The sequence below is a fragment of the Oryzias latipes genome, chromosome 10, assembly GCF_002234675.1.
Source record: "Oryzias latipes chromosome 10, ASM223467v1".
Taxonomy (NCBI): Eukaryota; Metazoa; Chordata; class Actinopteri; order Beloniformes; family Adrianichthyidae; genus Oryzias; species Oryzias latipes.
Window position 1 is genome coordinate 9,725,850 of NC_019868.2, and position 16,126 is coordinate 9,741,975.

General features: G+C 40.5%; 4 protein-coding genes and 1 non-coding gene across 5 annotated transcripts; 2 read left to right on the plus strand and 3 right to left on the minus strand.

The window, feature by feature from the left end:
• Positions 1–10: 10 nt before the first annotated feature.
• sowahd (sosondowah ankyrin repeat domain family member D) lies at positions 11–1,454 on the plus strand. The gene is made up of 2 exons (XM_004073177.4): positions 11–275; positions 389–1,454. The coding sequence occupies exons 1-2, from the start codon at positions 248–250 to the stop codon at positions 1,396–1,398; spliced, it is 1,038 nt and encodes a 345-aa protein (XP_004073225.2). The 5' UTR covers positions 11–247; the 3' UTR covers positions 1,399–1,454.
• Positions 1,455–3,846: 2,392 nt separating this feature from the next.
• On the minus strand, positions 3,847–6,898 carry rpl39 (ribosomal protein L39). Its single transcript, XM_020706437.2, has 3 exons — positions 6,804–6,898; positions 6,380–6,483; positions 3,847–4,044 (listed from the first exon to the last, which is right to left on the minus strand). The coding sequence occupies exons 1-3, from the start codon at positions 6,804–6,806 to the stop codon at positions 3,996–3,998; spliced, it is 156 nt and encodes a 51-aa protein (XP_020562096.2). The 5' UTR covers positions 6,807–6,898; the 3' UTR covers positions 3,847–3,995.
• LOC111948089 lies at positions 5,066–5,196 on the minus strand. The gene has a single exon (XR_002874073.1). It is a non-coding gene; the product is annotated as a small nucleolar RNA SNORA69 (small nucleolar RNA).
• Positions 6,899–7,404: 506 nt separating the features above from the next.
• Positions 7,405–12,267, minus strand: upf3b (UPF3B, regulator of nonsense mediated mRNA decay). Its single transcript, XM_004073080.4, has 10 exons — positions 12,024–12,267; positions 11,668–11,774; positions 11,467–11,573; positions 11,285–11,383; positions 9,391–9,501; positions 9,247–9,290; positions 8,982–9,170; positions 8,743–8,900; positions 8,331–8,640; positions 7,405–8,258 (listed from the first exon to the last, which is right to left on the minus strand). Exons 1-10 carry the CDS (start codon positions 12,132–12,134, stop codon positions 8,121–8,123), a joined length of 1,374 nt encoding a protein of 457 aa, XP_004073128.1. The 5' UTR covers positions 12,135–12,267; the 3' UTR covers positions 7,405–8,120.
• Positions 12,268–12,808: 541 nt separating this feature from the next.
• Positions 12,809–14,694, plus strand: ndufa1 (NADH:ubiquinone oxidoreductase subunit A1). The gene is made up of 3 exons (XM_004073082.4): positions 12,809–13,068; positions 13,145–13,234; positions 14,604–14,694. The coding sequence occupies exons 1-3, from the start codon at positions 12,967–12,969 to the stop codon at positions 14,622–14,624; spliced, it is 213 nt and encodes a 70-aa protein (XP_004073130.1). The 5' UTR covers positions 12,809–12,966; the 3' UTR covers positions 14,625–14,694.
• Positions 14,695–16,126: the final 1,432 nt, after the last annotated feature.

The following is a 16,126-nucleotide window of genomic DNA, read 5'->3' on the forward strand; positions in this document are numbered from 1 at the left end:
GAGTGTGTGTGTGTGTGTGATGGAATGGCTGCAAAAGTGTCAGGGGAGTGAACCTGAACTACTTCCTGCTTTAAACTCCAGCTGTGGTCACGTGTTGGGAGTCTTCTGAAGAGGATCTGCTTCATTAGAATGAACTTTTTCAGTTCCCCTTTCAGAGGAAAGATTTCCAGTCTTTGCTCGGAGTGGAAACTACACGGTGGACCTAAATTGCGCCTAAAGACCACCCATCCGCTTTTGCGGGAGTGGAATGCGGTGTGATTGCGGTATAGGAGCAGGTGAGTGAACTTTGCTGTGTCGCTATTTGGATTCTGTGAACGCGTGCATTCAGAATGAGGACCTGTCGAGCAGGTTTTGGACGCCCTCATGTTTACTTTTTGCGTCCTAACAGGATCCGGATCCCATCACTTTGTAATCGGACATCTTCAGGGTGTTGTCTGGGAGGAAGTGGCTGTTTGTTGGGGGGGGGGCGGCGGAATGGACCGGAACGGAGCAGACTCGCCTGTCAGCAGCAGCGACGCCCACGTCCCGCTGTCCGTGAGACAGGGCACCGTTGTGGAGCGGCTGTCCAGATACGGAATGCAGGTCATGCCCAGCGCCTTCCAGCGGAGGTCGAGGTTGCAGAAGATGCAGGAGGTCAGCGACGGCTCTGCAGCTGGAGCGCTGCGGAGGGACTCCACGGAGGAGTCCCCCACGCAGTCCGTGCGTAAAAAGTACCTGAGAGAACTACGCCAGAGCTGCAGCTTGGGCGCGCTGCCCTCGCAGAGCTGCTGCGTGGAGGACGCAGAGTGGGCTCTGTACCCCGTGGAGCATGCGTGGATGCTGTCCGCCGTGGAGGGAAACTACGAAACCATCCTGGAGTTCATCTCCGAGGACCCCTACCTGATCTCCAGGAGGGATTTCATCAGCGGTTACTCCGTCTTGCACTGGCTGGCCAAAAGAGGACAGGGTGAGACTCTGATCCAACTCCTGCGGTACGCGGAGAGCGCGGGGATCTGCGTGAACGTCAACCTGCGTGGCAGCGGAGGCCTCACGCCGCTTCACGTCGCCAGCATGCACAGCCAGTACATGGTCGTCAAGCTACTGGTGGGAGCCTTCGGCGCAAGCGTGGATGTCATGGACTACAGCGGAAGGAGAGCCTGGCAGTACCTGAAGGAGGGCGCCCCGGCAGAGATGAAGGAGCTGCTGGGGGCCTGGGATGAGGAGCACAACTGCAACCACAACAACAACACCAGCGCTGGAGAGGGGAACCAGACCCCTATGGATGAGGAGGAAGAGGAGGCAGACTCCAGGGACACGCAGGAGCTGAAGACCTTCAACCTGACTGTCAGAGGCAGCTGGAGGCAGAGCTCTCTGAGGAAACTGCTTTCCTCTTTTCCATTTATAGGAAGTAAAACCTGAACAAGAAGCGAATCTTTTCTGGTTGACTTTTACTCCCAATAAAAAGACTAAACTCACTTAAGGTTTCATTTCCACCAATGTAGGTCTTGATGAATCAACACCTCATCCAAAACATGACCATTTCAGTTCTCCAGAGATTCCAAATCTTTCATCTTCAATCTAAATGTATGATGTCAGTGCAGTTTATAGGAATCCCATGTGAAGCAGGGGTCTGCAACCTGCAGCTCCAGAGCTGCATGTGCCTCTTTTACCCCAGTGTGGCTCTCTCTCTGACTGAAGGGCACAGTCTCTTTTTTCTTTTCTTTTTTAAGTAAGGGTTATTAAAGTAGAATTGATTTAATTTAAAACTTTAGAAATATGAGGTGCACCCTGAAAATAAGTTTTTCCATCCCTGCTGACAACAAGGTCTTGTTTGCTCTGCTTCCTCCAGAATGCAGATTTCAAACACTAAGTTAAACTTTGGTAAAGTGTATTTTCTGATTTGACAACTTAAAAGCACATGTATCTTATGGTGGACAGTTATTAGTAGCTAGAGGGGAGTGGCTAATTTTTGTATATTCAACTTTTTCTGCTGGATCCTAAACCAATGAATTTATTTTTAGGTGAAAAACAGTGCTTAGAAAAAATGTTTGAAAGACCTGATGCATATCCAGACAAGATATACTTTTCGCAGGAGCTGCACTGAGATGATCCTGTTTGGCACAGGAAGTCTTATTTTGAAAGGAAGTCAGATAAGCGTCTGTCAAAAGCAATTTCATGTCTTGAGAAAATGCTAGTTTATCTTTAGATTTGTTTTTATTAAAGCCAACAAAAATTTAATACAAGTGACAATATGAAAGCAAACTAGCATTCATTTTCAGACTGTTGCTCCTGCTGATCTGTAAAAAAAAACAGGCCTGAGTGGTTCTTTTAAGGTTAAAGGTTGCAGACCCCAGGGGGGTATTCCAGGAAGCCTTTTAAACTACCCTGACTTTAAACCTGAACTCTGGCTGAAATTCGACTGAACTTGCTTACTCTGGGTATGTCGGTTCCAAAAGACCGAATATGAGTTAGCGTAATTACGCTCGACTTGGTAACCAACCCTGGGTTAATGCTCGTGCACAGCAACTACATAAAGACATTCTCAATAGATCGCCGATTTCCGGAGTCACCATGGAAACGCGTGGAGAAAAAAAAGAGAGCGCTATAGTTCAGTGAGACGGAGTCGGAGGTTTTAATGACGGCGTATGAAGATTAAAGGTCCATCAAAGAAGTAATACGGCTGCATCATCAAAAGAAAGAGTTTCTGCTTGGAGAAAAAGAACGGACAAAGTAAACGCATGATATTCTATCTTATTTCCATTGTGATGCATGTATATATAACTTATCCAACTTAAATTAATTCAATTGATAACAAGTAATTGAGTTAAATTTATTCAACCTAATTTCTTACGTCTATCCAACTCAATATTTTTTTTACAACTCAAATTTACATATTTAAATGTCATGTTACTCCAATTCAATTAAGGGTTTTCCATCTTAATTTATTGTAATTCTTGAACTTTCATTTGAGCCTGCAGATATTCTCGTTTTTATAACAAAATGACTGAAACAAAACAGATTTAATTCATATAATCATACACCATGTCTCTGAATTCATCATTACTCAACTACACAGTAGGGGTGCTATATAAATTCATCCTCTCCCTCCCTCTCACTCATGGTGCAGAAAGAATTAAATATAACAGTACAAATAACTGGGCAAAACACAGTAAAACAGCTAAACCAAACACATTTGGTCAAGAACCCACACTTAAACCCAAATCCGCCCAAACAGGCAAAGGGAAGGTTTTCCCACAATTCCTTGCGGTGCCGATCTAACAGGCAGCACCAAAGTTGCACCTACTTAATTGAATTAATTTAAATGAAAGTAAAATAAGTCCGATGACGTGTTATTTTTAAGCTGACTTAACTAAAAAGAATTGATTCATCTTAACTAAAGCAAATAAGTTAGATTAATGTAAAAAGTTTATCTTTAAACATCCATACGTGGTCTTATCATCCTCTCGTGGTGGAAAAAGTATTATCTGAGCTTCTTCATCCACTAAATCATCTTCAAATGGACACGCCATGCTCCTTACCTCTCTGAAAACAAACTAACCTTCAACTAAACCTGCTCAAGACCAGATTATGTTCAGAGCATGAGTTGCATACCTGTTTTTGGAAGCGAAAGCGGTGGTTGGACACTTCTTTATCCTCAAACTTGCCACGGGAGCTAGCATAACCTGCTTTCTGGAATACCCCCCTGATCTTAACTCTCCTTTCTGTTGGGCTGCAGGTCACATTTTCAGCTTCTAAACTGTAATGCAGTAAAAATCAGCTTCTCTCACAACAAACTAGAGACTCTGAACACTGTTTCACTTCACCTGGTTTGTCTCAAACGGAGAATAAAAATCATTTTCAGCTGTGTTTCATTGTTGACCAAAGATCTTTTATTGTCAAACATGAGCATCACCAGAGTATCTGTACAAAATAACTGCTGCTTCAGGTGACATTTCCTCTGTGTGGTCAGGCTCAGGCAAACGTTGGAAGGGAGGCATGCTGAGATCCACTCATGTTTACAAGCCAAGCTTGGTCCTCCTCCAGTGTCTCCTCTTGGAGTTGTACCTAAAATCAAACAGCAGGAAAAGTTAGGTAAAGGCGCTTCATTTTTGGAGGAACAGGGTGCACTTTTAATTAACAATTCAACTCAGAGCAGGAGGAACTGGCTTTGCTGAACTATTTTTTGCAGGTACATAGGAAACTGGTTTATTTGTGAAGAAGTACCATTAGATCTGCTAACAGCATGCCTCAACTCAATCACTGAATTATTTAGCAGCACAACAAACACGAATCACTTCAGTGAAACTCAGACAATGTTGCAGCTGAAAAAGGTTCACTGATGATTCTGTGGGCTAAACTTTCATATCTGCATTGGATCCCACTTTAAAGACCCACTCTGATCATCTTTTCATCTATTAAAAAAAGCGTTCCCAGTGTTTTAAATTATGGTTATGCCTTTTTTACTTTAGCCAAAATCAAAACAATTTAAGGTTTTCTAGGACAGTTTCTTCACACCAGCTGTAGTTCATTAGAGAATCACCTCTAGAGTTGTGAGCGGGAGGGACCGTGGGTGCAGAGTAAGCCTCACCACACTTCCCATCACCCTTCTGTTTATACGCTCTCCCACTAACCTTCACATAACAGTACCGGTGCAACAAAAATGATGAGCATTAGGTATGTACAGTTCTGAACCAACTGCCAGCTCAGAAGAGAAAAACACACATGCATCAGAATGAAGGTAACTTTTGTATTTTTATACGTCATAAGTACAAGCTTCTTCAAACTGCAGTTTTTTGTCTGCTCCTGATTCACGATTTGAATAAAGAAATACTCGGAAATGCCATTTGAGCTTCATTTTCTATATACATGTCCTTTATCAGAAAGATTGCAGAAGAACATGTTAAAAAACACCAAAAACACAATATTCATCAGAGTGGGTCTTTAAAAGCAAACAATTCTCAAATGTCACAGTAAGAGAAACGGCCACAATCCCCAAAACAGCCCTAAAACAGAAAGCATGAGATCTTCACTCTTGGAGACTCCTTCACTCCCTGATGAGGAGTCCAGAGTGCATTAAAAGTCAAGCAGGTGTTCAGCCTCAGAGCGTCCTCATCACTAGCAGTGAGGAGGAGCAGGAGCTCCACAGCAAGTATTCTCTCAGCAGGGTTAATGACAGCACTCAACCAACATGGAGTGCTGCAATTGCAGACCTGCTTTAAATGACCCATTATGCATTCCTGTAGCCATTAAATGAGAACACATTTCAAACATTCAGTTTGTGAAGTCAAATGAGTGAAGGTGAATGCCACAATTACATTAAACACCTTAAATGTAATCTTGAATATTTATTTGTTCATGACAACTCTGCTTTTGAATGCACTTTGCTTATTTCACATTAAACTACTCTGTACATAAAACAATTGATATACCATGATAATTAAAGACTCACTCCAAAGAAATTGGTGTTAACGTTCTTTTGGCATTTTTCTGATCGTGGCGAAAATAAAGAAAATTAAGCTTAAAATTGCTTTCTAAGTATTCCTTTATTCAAATCGTGAATCAGAAGTAGACAAAAAATGGCTTTTCAAAGAACTTGTAAGCTAGTGGGAGAGCGTGTCAAAAGAGAATTCTCAGCAACAGGGAGAGGAAATGCGGTCAAGCTAATCAACTATTGCCGCTCTGCAGAAACTATGTCCTAGAAATCGACAGGATTTTGGCCAAAAACAGCATAATCATAATTAAAAGACCAGTGGGAATGCTTTTAAAATAGATCAAAAGATGATCGGAGTGGAAGTTTAAGTTTTAATATAAACTATAGCCCTGAAGCAACAACAGTCAAGACACAGTTCTTCCTATCATATGCAGAATGTAATCATCTACAACCAGAAATTACCGGGTAAACAGCTGAGTGACAGTAAAAAGTCTGTTCATCTGCAAAATAGAACATTTCTTTCAGATGATGTGAAAGGCTAATGCTAATTTGATTGCAGAAATGCAAAAGGGGTTGTGGTAGTAAAATAAACAAAAACAACTATTTGTATTTTAAAAAACATAGATGGTATGTGTTCTGGTCAATCAGTACAACAAGCTAACTCTTCAAAACTTCTGGAAAACAAGGAATATAACCACACGATGTTGAATTTGTCATCTAACAGAGCATCTCCACTCTGATTTGAAGTGCTTTGATGCTCTTTAGGGAATAATTACAATAGTATGTCATTATCATAATTCTTATTCGATTTTATTCACGGAGAAGCTAACCATGGCAAGAGGACTTATGACATTATTAGTAACTATTAAATATGAGAGTGTTATAAAAGCAACAAATATTTAGCAAAACGTGGACAAACACAAAATAGCAGGACTAACGCGGGTCCTTGGATAAAGCTGAAAACTTTACCTGATCTTGTTGCCGGTCTTCATTCTGATCCACTGAGGAATCGGCCTGTTCTGTTTCTGCTTCTTAGCGAGGAAGCGCTTGATCCTGAACGTCTTATGGGAGGACTAAAAGCAAAAAAATAAAATAAAAACTCCGTAAGTACCATATATTACACTGTTTCCAGCATAAAATGGCTTTAAGTGCTTTATGATATATACATTATTTACTAAACTACAAATTAAAGTACTTGCCAACACGTACCAGGGCAACTATCGGCTAACATGCTAGCTGGCAGATTTCGAGTATTTTTTAAAGACTTTTAATCTAACCCTGTTAGAGAACATACTGATTTTGAATGCTTATTTTTAACATTTCTCAGTCACTTTATGTAGTAGCTAATAAATAAACGCCGTGATGGCTTGGATGTTTGAAGATTTTCTTTTACCATTTTGTCCACCGTCCTGTCCTCACTATGCCGGAGGTCGAAGAGAAAGAAGGAAGTGACGTCACAGATCTTAAACAGTTGGCTTTCAAGAGCAACGACACCAAGTGGTCAGGAATATCAACGCATCAAAAGGATTTTATGGATTATTGACATTTTATTGAATATTATCAATGTTTTGAAATGAATACAACATTTTTCCTAAACTAAGGTAAATATATAAAATAAGGAAAAATAATAATTTGGGTTAAAAAAATAATAACTCACCTTGCCAAATATTAGTGGAATTAAGTGTTTTAACAGAAAAGTAAAAAGAATGCTCAACACTATTCCACAAATCACAGCTTCTACTTTGTTATGAAATAATTTTGCTCTTTTCCAAAATGTTTCATGACAGCTAAAGATGATGGAAAATTTAAATAAGATGTGCAATGACAGCTTCTGTTCATCTAAAAGTTTTCTGCTTGATTGGCTCTTGCAGGTCAACTACCAAGCTTGAGATACTTAGCACTTCAACATTTCTAGACTCAACTAAATAAATTGTTTTTGAAGCATAAAATATATTTTTCTTGCAAAAATAAAAAAGCAAAACAGACAACATTAATATTTAGTCAAAGAGCTTTTATTTTCTGTCAAAAGAAGTCATTGATATGTTTTCATGCTCAACCTGGTGCAGTGCATCTACATAAATGCTTAAAGGGTGTCAGAAATGGGGAAAGGCCACAAGATGATCACTTCTGATTATCCTTGCCACACCTCAAACCTGCAAATTCAAACTTTTCTATCATAGACTTTGACCTGAGTGGAGTGACAGATCATGAAAAAGATGAGGATATCTTTGACAAAGGAGAAATGAGTCATTTGATCATGAAAACTCAAATTTGCGCTGTAGTAATGACCAACGTGTGGAATCTTTAGTGTAGAACTTTGCCATACTGACATTTGAAAAACACTGAAGTTGCACTTTATATTTTGATTTTCTAATAACCCTGAAAGCTTGTTTGCAGTTTGAACGTTTTTTATTATCAGAAACCCTGAAATAAGGTCACTTTAAGACCGCATAGGCTTAAAAGACCTATGCATCACTGAATGAATGTGCCCGACAGTTAAACTCTCTCAAAATGCTCCTTTTGCCTCTTCTAAGAACAGAAAACTAAAGAGGGCCACATTTAGGCACTGAGAGGTTCTGCTTTCTGTCCCAGAGACTCTGCCAGCCGGCTGCAGCTCTGTTTCAGCAGCCGTGCACGTGGCTCTAAAACTCTCTGAGGCTCTGAGGCCTGTTTCATCACCGGGTCTCAAATGCCACCAGAAGAGGCGAGCTCAGTCCTCTCCTTTCTCAACCGTTTTCTTGTTGTCAATATCCGTTTTTTTGTCAGCAGGAGTGGATTCGGCTCCTCCAGCGCCAAAGCGATTGCGGCTCCTGGCTCCTGGTTGGTACAGCTGAATTGCAGGCCGATCCTGATGCAAAAACAAAATCCTTTCAGCAATCACATTAAATAAACACCAGAAATACTACAACGATTTGAGTACCTTGTTCCGCAGTCTCTCTTTTTTCCCCATGTCCTCCTTTTTGTTTTCTTTTTGGGGTTTCTCTGGCTTCTCGGAGTGAACAGATTCCACCATGCTTTCGTCTTTCTTTTTCTCAAAGGCTTTTTCCTTTCTGAAATCCTCTTCACGCTTCCGGAATGAACTCTCTCCATCGTGCCTTTCCCTCCGTTTTCGTCTTTCCTCGTCCTGCCGTTTAAGGCGCTCCTTTTCTCTGAGCCGCCGCTCTTTTTCCCGCTCTCTGTCTCGATCCAGGTCCCGCTCTCGAGGCTCCTTCCGTCCGTCCTCATCCCACCTGCAAAAGAAAAGAAGAATTGAAAAAAGAAAGAAGCTCTAATGAATTTCTATTTTTATTAAGTTAAAAACTCTGATAAAAACAAAATGTCAGGAAACCAACTTCTTCCCACGATCTTCCTTGTTATCAATGTTCTGGCGTCTCCTCTGGTCAAAACTTCCAAAGGGCCTGTCCTCTTTATGCCCCTTCTCTGGTTTCTTGGCTTTATCCTTTGGCTTTTCAGCATCATCATCCTCACTTTTTTCTTGTTTCTTCAAGAGCTGAAAATAAAAGAAAGACAGTTGACATCATGAAATATGTCAACTGAAACAGTTTCAAACCACTGTGTTCCACTGAAATACCTTTATTTTTGGTTCTTCTTTGACACTTTCCTTGTCTTTGTCCACTGGCTTCTCAAGTCTTTTCATTTTCTCTGCGTCTTTGCGCTTCCTCCTCTCCTCTTCCCTCCATTTGCGACGCTCCTCGTCGCGCAGGCGCTTGCGCTCAAGCTCCCTCCTCCTCCTTTCTTCTTTCCTTTCCTCTCGGAGTCTCTAAACAATGATCAAGCAGGTTTCCATCATGTAGTTGAACATGTAGAAGCCCCGGTGTCATGGATGGACTACTTACTTGTTTAGTTTTCAGGAAATCCAGCAGCGGGGTTGTTTTTTTAGCTTGAATGGTAAAAAAGAAATGTTCAAGAGTGTCAGCTGTGTATTTGTTTATTTAAATAAAGGTTTTTAAGTGATTCCATGGCAACAACTGTGCAGATACCTGAAAGTTCTTTCGATCTAGCTTCGACTTCTTCTAAGAGAGTTTCCGGTGTGGTCGTCAACTTGTTGTCATCTCCGTTGTAATACTCAAGAAACCTTTTGTAATCTGGATCTGACATCAACAAAAAGGGTCAAAGTTGTTAATGACACACACCTTTCAAGGTTATGACTTATAGTAACACGTGTACAGTGGTTGACCTGGAGACTTGTGCCGCTTCCTTATGGGATGTCAAGAAAGTGGAACGTACCATTGTAATGCCGCACGCGCCTTATAACGATGCTGGTGTACTGCGTCCTAACGATGCACTCCCGTCGTTAGTTAGGTGCACGCATTGGCTCATTACTATTCATTCAGTCATTTATTAATTCATCTTCAAAACCTGTTTTGTCCCTTTTGGGGTCACAGGGCTGCTAGAGCCTATCCCGACCACTCATGGGCAAGGGAGGGGGACATCCTGGACAGGTCACCAGTCTGTCGCAGGGCCACACATTCACAACTAGGGATAATTTGGAATAACCAATTATCCTATGAAGCGTGTTTTCGGATGGTGGGAGGAAGCTGGAGACCCCGGAGAAAACCCACGCATGCATGGAGAGAACATGCAAACTCCACACAGAAAGGTCCCCCAGCCAGGACTTGAAGCGGGGGGGGGGGGGGGGGGGGGGGCTTGCAGTGAGGCTAACCACTGCGCCAATGTGCAGAAAAAAAGACCAAACTAGCATATAAAACAGCGTCTGACATCTGCAATCATTCTGGGAAAATAAAAAGAATCAAAAACACAAAAAGGTAGGGTGTTTAAATCTCATGTATTTTCTTATGTTTTTACTATTTGTTCGTTACTAACCGCCCACAAATGCTGTGCCCGTAATAGTGCCCATAGAATGCCCAGAGGAAACCCACACAAACGCTCTAATTTCTTTTTTCCAAACAGTCAGGCTGCAAGTACGCCGCACACACATTTCACTTCTAGAGCACTAACGGACTCTCTGCACAGCACACAGGGTTTGGTGGGGTTGAAAACATGAAAAATCTATGCGACACGCCTGTCTTTCACCTACTTCAGTGTTCCCTACAACCTGTTGCCCACAGCATGTAACGCATGAACATATTTGCTCTACAGGCTCACAGAGACATCTCTGATCTGGACACAAATCTGTACACAGCAGTGGTTAGCTAGTGTGTACAAGAAGGCCAGCAGCAGACTCTACTTCCTGAGGAAACTAAGGTCCTTCAACGTGTGCAGCAAGATGCTCAAGATTTTCTACCAGTTTGTTGTGGCCAGCACTCTGTTCTTCTTGGTGGTCTGCTGGGGGGGGCATAGCTGCCAGGGACACTAAAAGACTGAACAAACTGATCAGAAGAGCTGGCTCTGTAATCTGGTTCACAATGGACACATTTGAAGCTCTGATGGAGAGGAGGACTTTGAAAAAGCACGCATCCATCATGGATAATCCTGACCTGTTCTGGACGGTCAGCGGACCACCTTCTCCAAGAGGCTAAGGCAGCTTCATGGTCACAGCGACCGCTACAGGGGATCATTCCTACCTCACTCCATCGGATTCTATAACTCGTCATCCATTTGCAATAGATAAACTCATTTGTCTGTTTTTTTAGAGCTGTTATGTGAACCGATTGTTTTGTTTCTGATTGTCACCTCTGTTTGTGTGTTTGAATTGAGTCTGTATGCTGACGCTGCAACTACCCAATTTCCCAAGCTGGGATCAGTAAAGTCTCTTTATCTTATCTTTATCCTATTTTATGGGGACCCCTGCGTACCCCGTACAGACAACCCGTACCCATTTGCAAGAGCAGCTGTGACTAGGGCATAAAACACCTTCAAACTTCAGACGTGTTGGAGAAAACCACTAGATATTCAAAGGTATAAAAGTCTTACCTTCTGCAATTGTGCCACACTTTGAGTCCTTCTTCTTTATTCTTTTCTTGGCAGTCTTTTGAAAAGGTGCAAACTCCACAATCGCAGGAAATTCTTGACCTGTTTCAGAATGAAATGCTAAGCACAAACTCTATGTGTTGTTAGCTCAAAAAGTTCCAAGCGTGTGTGTGTGCTCCTCAGACCTTTGCCGTCAACAAACACGTAGCCATCAAAGCGATCCCTGAAGAGGACCACATCTTCTTCGTTTCTGAAGTTAATGTAAGCTCTTGCAAAGAGGTGTGGGTAAAGGCTGGAATTTAAAGGGAAAAAAAGAAAATAATTAAAAAAACAAAAACACATTGCAAGAAATGTTATCTTGTGCATGAAATGGTCCAGAAATTCACCTGGTGTCATTGGAGAAAAACTCCAGGTAGTCAACCTCTGGGAGGGGTTGCAACTGTTCCTCTAACTCTTCTTTGGTCAACGTGGGTGGTAATCGTCTGATCACAATCTTGGAAAACATGGTTAACAGCAAAATTCTACTAAAATGTATTATTTGCCCAATAGCTATTCATTCAAAACTAGGCTAAAACATTAATTCATTACACTGTTGTCAATTGTATCATTTAAAATAAGTTGTGCAACATACAAAAGAACCCCACACACATTTTAAACGCATTCAGCTACTTTGAACTTCTTGAATCTATATTATAACGTAACGGTTGTAGCAACATTAGCTAACCCAGCTAGCAAATTGTACCTTTGTCATGGCTTCCTTTTTTTCTTTAGACTTCTCTGTCTTTTCTAGATCTTCGCATTTTATGTCCACTCTTTTCTCTCTTGGTCGGGTGTTTTCTTTGTCTTCTTTCATGGCGCAAAGTTAATTTTAGTCGAAGTTTAATCTCAACTCATCCGACACACTTGTTTACCTTTTAGAAAATTAGCCAGCTAGTAGCAAGCGTACTAACTTCCTATTTGACAGACATGCAATTCCGGCATTGGGCTGTAGAGGGCGCACTCACCCACCCGAAACAACTTTATGTGTATGTTGGGGGAAGTTTATCAAGAAAATATTTTACATTGAAATAATTCAACGGTTTCCGTTTTTAAATATTTTAATGTTACGCGTCAAATACTTTGTCTAAAGGAAACAACAGCAAAGTGAATTTGGGTTTAAGTTAATTGGGATTTATGATTTCAAATTTTCAAAATTAAAGCTCAAAATGACCCTGTCGAATTAATTGTTTTGATTGTCCTTTACTTCGACGGCACAAAGTAAATTTTAAACGTACACTGTAAACCGAAAAACGAAAGAAAAAAATTGAAATTGATCCCGTGTGGACAAAGTACACCAAAATGCCTGCAATCGCATGACATTTTAAGATTCTGTTAAAATTTAAACCGTATTTTATCAGTACAATTTTATTTACAATTGTATTAATAATATACAGTAAAACATTACTAAAATATTCAATAATGCACAGAGCTTTTATCTGCAGTTTTGCAAAAGTGGCAAACACTTTTTTTTCTTTTGAAATGTTTCAACCGGAACTTAACGTTCTCTTCCGGTTGTCGAACGCAGGTCATTTGTGCGGGGACATTTCGTTAGCCATTAACCAAAATAAAGCTCATTTTCTCGCCTAAAGGCAACTCAGTTGTCTTCGCATCTTTAATCATCCGCCTGATCGTGACATTTAAGAAACATGTGGTATGAAATCTTACCCGGTCTGAGCCTTATGGCCGTGGCTCTCATGATTCCAGGTCTTGCCACCATACAAATTCACAAGTTCACCAACGGAGGAAAGGTAATGCTTTAAATGTAACCAAGACTTCAAAATGCATTTACACGACTAATTATTTCCACCATGTGACATGATGTAGGAGAAAAGGGTCGCCCGGGTTCCGTGGCAGTGGTACCTGATGGAGAGAGACAGACGAGTTGGAGGAACGGGTCACTACTTTGATTCCAAGGTGAAGCCTTATTTTGAAAGGGAGAATTAAATACTTTTATAGAATAACGTTTTACTTATTGCAAAGTTCACATTTGAATAATTTATTTGGTAGTTAAGGTTATCAATGCGGCAGCTGGGCTTAGAATTCAACCGATCCTTGAAAATGCTAAACTTGAAGGACCTTCCATGATAATCTGTGTTTTTTGGTGTTCTTCTTGTGGCTCATACTTTATGATGGAGAACATAAAAAAGAAAATTTGCCTCAAAATTGCGTTTCTTAGTGTTTCTTTAATCTTGATGTAAATCAAGAGCAGATGAAAACATGCTGTTGGAAAAGACTTGTAGGTGTGACGTCAAAGCCAGCACAGCAACAAGCCACGACCTCTCTGCTCCGCTCCATTCTGATGCATCCACTAGTAGATGACTAGATCCATGAATGTCTTCGTCCGAGCTGGTATCTCAAAAACTTTATGGCTGGGGAGCTCCAATATTGCTCCATTGGTAATTGGAGGTGTGGGGGGCTGTAAGCTAGCAGGAGAGAGTGTAAACAAAGGCATAAGAGAAATTAGTGCAGCCTGACTCCTTGCCAACAATCATAATTAAAAGACCACTGGGTACGCTTTGATAATTGATGAAAAAATAAGACTGGAGTGGCACTTCTTTAACTCAGTCACCGGCAGCAGGAAATGACAAACTCTTTAAATTGCTGTAACTTTTCTCACTCAGTGTATATCAACTCCAAGCTGCTTTTCTCAGCTACATGATCTGTTGAAATGATGTTAGTTGCATAAACAGTCTAAGAGTTACGGTAATTTAAAGTGCGTTAAATGGCTAAAATTGATTTTCTAATTATTTAAAAGATGTTAATTAATCTATATTTAAAACGTAACTCTAGTTTTAAATAAGATCTGATACAGGCCTTGCCTTGATATTTAATGCTTAGTCTAATTCTCAGAGTTGATTTTCACTCATGCATAAGGTTTTTGTGAAGATGATTTACTCCTCCTTCCATTCGTTTCATTAGTAGGATGTCAGAATTATAAGTCAGAACTTGTGCTCTTCTTAATATCTTTACACCTGCAAATGTGGTTGTTGTTTTCTAAATCATCCCTGAATTCATAACCAAAGAAATAACTTTCAGCATGAACCCAAATGTGGAGTAAATGAGCTCTTCAAAAATCAAAGTAACTTTATTTACATCATTTTAAGACTACAGGAAGTCTAAAAGTTCTGTATCAGAAATTTCTGCACAATTACAGAGTGTTACTTTGTTATAACTTGTTCTTTCAATTCATGTGAGGTTATGCAAAGACAAATTATGAGTCTTTTTTTAAGCTAATATTCAACAGATTGGATTCCTGAAAATGTTTTTTTATTTTATCCTACAGGGACTTGAGAACATCAAGTGAGGAGGATCTAGAAGATCTTGAAATGCTGGAGCCTCAGAGTTGTACAATAAAAACAAAGTATTCTATGTTTCTTTCTCTGTTTTTTTTCTCAAAGGCAGTTGAAATAAAATGTTTTTGAGAATCTAATTTTATTATTGATTTTTTTCAACAAGACAGAAGAGGTGACACTGACTTTTTAGTGTTTAAACCAGTTTCATCCTGATTTCCTGCCAGATTAGATTCAGTTTGACAGACTAATAATTGCAGGAAATGAAGATAAAACAGAGGTACATGATCAGTTTTCAATTTTCTAAGATCATTAAGCTATCTTGACTGTGACACCTATGTTAAAAGTCCTTTATTTTCATGATTTTGTAACTTAGAAATGGGATATTATAAAACTGGCGCGTATAGTGCGGCATAAAAACTAAAACAGGGATTATGACCGTTGTCATCATTTACAGGACACACAGTTAAGAGCATAGGAGCAGCAGGTGGAGATAAACGTGTGGCCCAGCAACCATTAAATAGCTGAACTGGATTCTCTGCTGAAATACAGCTGTGTCCAGGTTAATAGAAGTTCATCTCAAAATGTAGCAGTATCGACAATCTTGGAACAAGCACAATTAAGTGGTCATGGTAATGCTCCAAGGTTTAGGAAAGTGGATGCGGAGAATAGAGTATTTTACGGTGAATGAACAGATCTTTATGGATTTATTCTTCCAACTGGTAGTTCAGAACCTTTATGTCTCATTTGCTGTGAAACGGTGGCACTAATTAAAATCAGCAATGTCAAACGTCTGAAATATTTTCAACAAACGTATCCACTAAAGTGAGAGCGCAGATAATAAACGAGCTAAGAGTCCAAGACGATAGATTCACTCTTAATGCGTAGCAACGGGTGCATGAGTGTGCACTGCAGATTGCATGGATTTAAGGGCAACGTAGAAAATCTTTCAGTGATGTGACGTTTGTAAAAGAGTGCTTGAGTGCTGCTGCAGAGACGTTCCTGGAAGGCACACACAAAAATGTGAAATCTCTAACAAAATTAAGCAAATCTCAATGTCGGCCACCTCCACAATCAGAACATCGGAACCATTAGCAGTTTATGTGTTGTCACAGCTTGAGGATGCTTTGCAGAGAGTAGAAAGCATTTCACTAGCCATGTATGTGTGCACAGATGTCACAGATAAGGCCCAACTTTTGGTGTATGTGAGATTTTTTTCCAAAACAAACCAAAGAGAGTTACGTAGACTTGCTGTGTGTGAAGCTTCTTGGGATGCACCAAGAAGAGCAGACATAAACAATGCAGTTGAGTTGATGCTGATAAAGAGGGGTGTGGATCCAAAAAGGGGATCTCAGTCACCTCTGATGGTGCTCAAACAGTGGTGGTTCAACACTGATCTACTCCCCAGCAAGACTCTCCCCACTGTGAACGCAACAAGAAATATGACTGAAATTAACCCAAAATGAACTTCGGGGACCTTGACATGGATATGCTTTATTGGTTTTGTGTGTGTGCG

Excerpts from the sequence above, each read along its gene's own strand:
- rpl39 (XM_020706437.2), bottom strand. Across the intron at positions 4,045-6,379 it reads AAGACCGGCAACAAGATCAG|GTACAACTCCAAGAGGAGAC; the intron begins GTAAAGTTTTCA and ends GTTTGATTTTAG.
- sowahd (XM_004073177.4), top strand. The coding sequence starts at position 248 with ATGCGGTGTGATTGCGGTATAGGAGCAG. Across the intron at positions 276-388 it reads TGATTGCGGTATAGGAGCAG|GATCCGGATCCCATCACTTT; the intron begins GTGAGTGAACTT and ends GCGTCCTAACAG.
- upf3b (XM_004073080.4), bottom strand. The coding sequence starts at position 12,134 with ATGAAAGAAGACAAAGAAAACACCCGACCAAGAGAGAAAAGAGTGGAC. Across the intron at positions 11,775-12,023 it reads AAAAGGAAGCCATGACAAAG|ATTGTGATCAGACGATTACC; the intron begins GTACAATTTGCT and ends ATGTTTTCCAAG. Across the intron at positions 9,171-9,246 it reads ATTTCCTGAAAACTAAACAA|AGACTCCGAGAGGAAAGGAA; the intron begins GTAAGTAGTCCA and ends ATCATTGTTTAG.
- ndufa1 (XM_004073082.4), top strand. The coding sequence starts at position 12,967 with ATGTGGTATGAAATCTTACCCGGTCTGAGCCTTATGGCCGTGGCTCTC. Across the intron at positions 13,069-13,144 it reads AGTTCACCAACGGAGGAAAG|GAGAAAAGGGTCGCCCGGGT; the intron begins GTAATGCTTTAA and ends GACATGATGTAG. Across the intron at positions 13,235-14,603 it reads GTCACTACTTTGATTCCAAG|GGACTTGAGAACATCAAGTG; the intron begins GTGAAGCCTTAT and ends TTTATCCTACAG.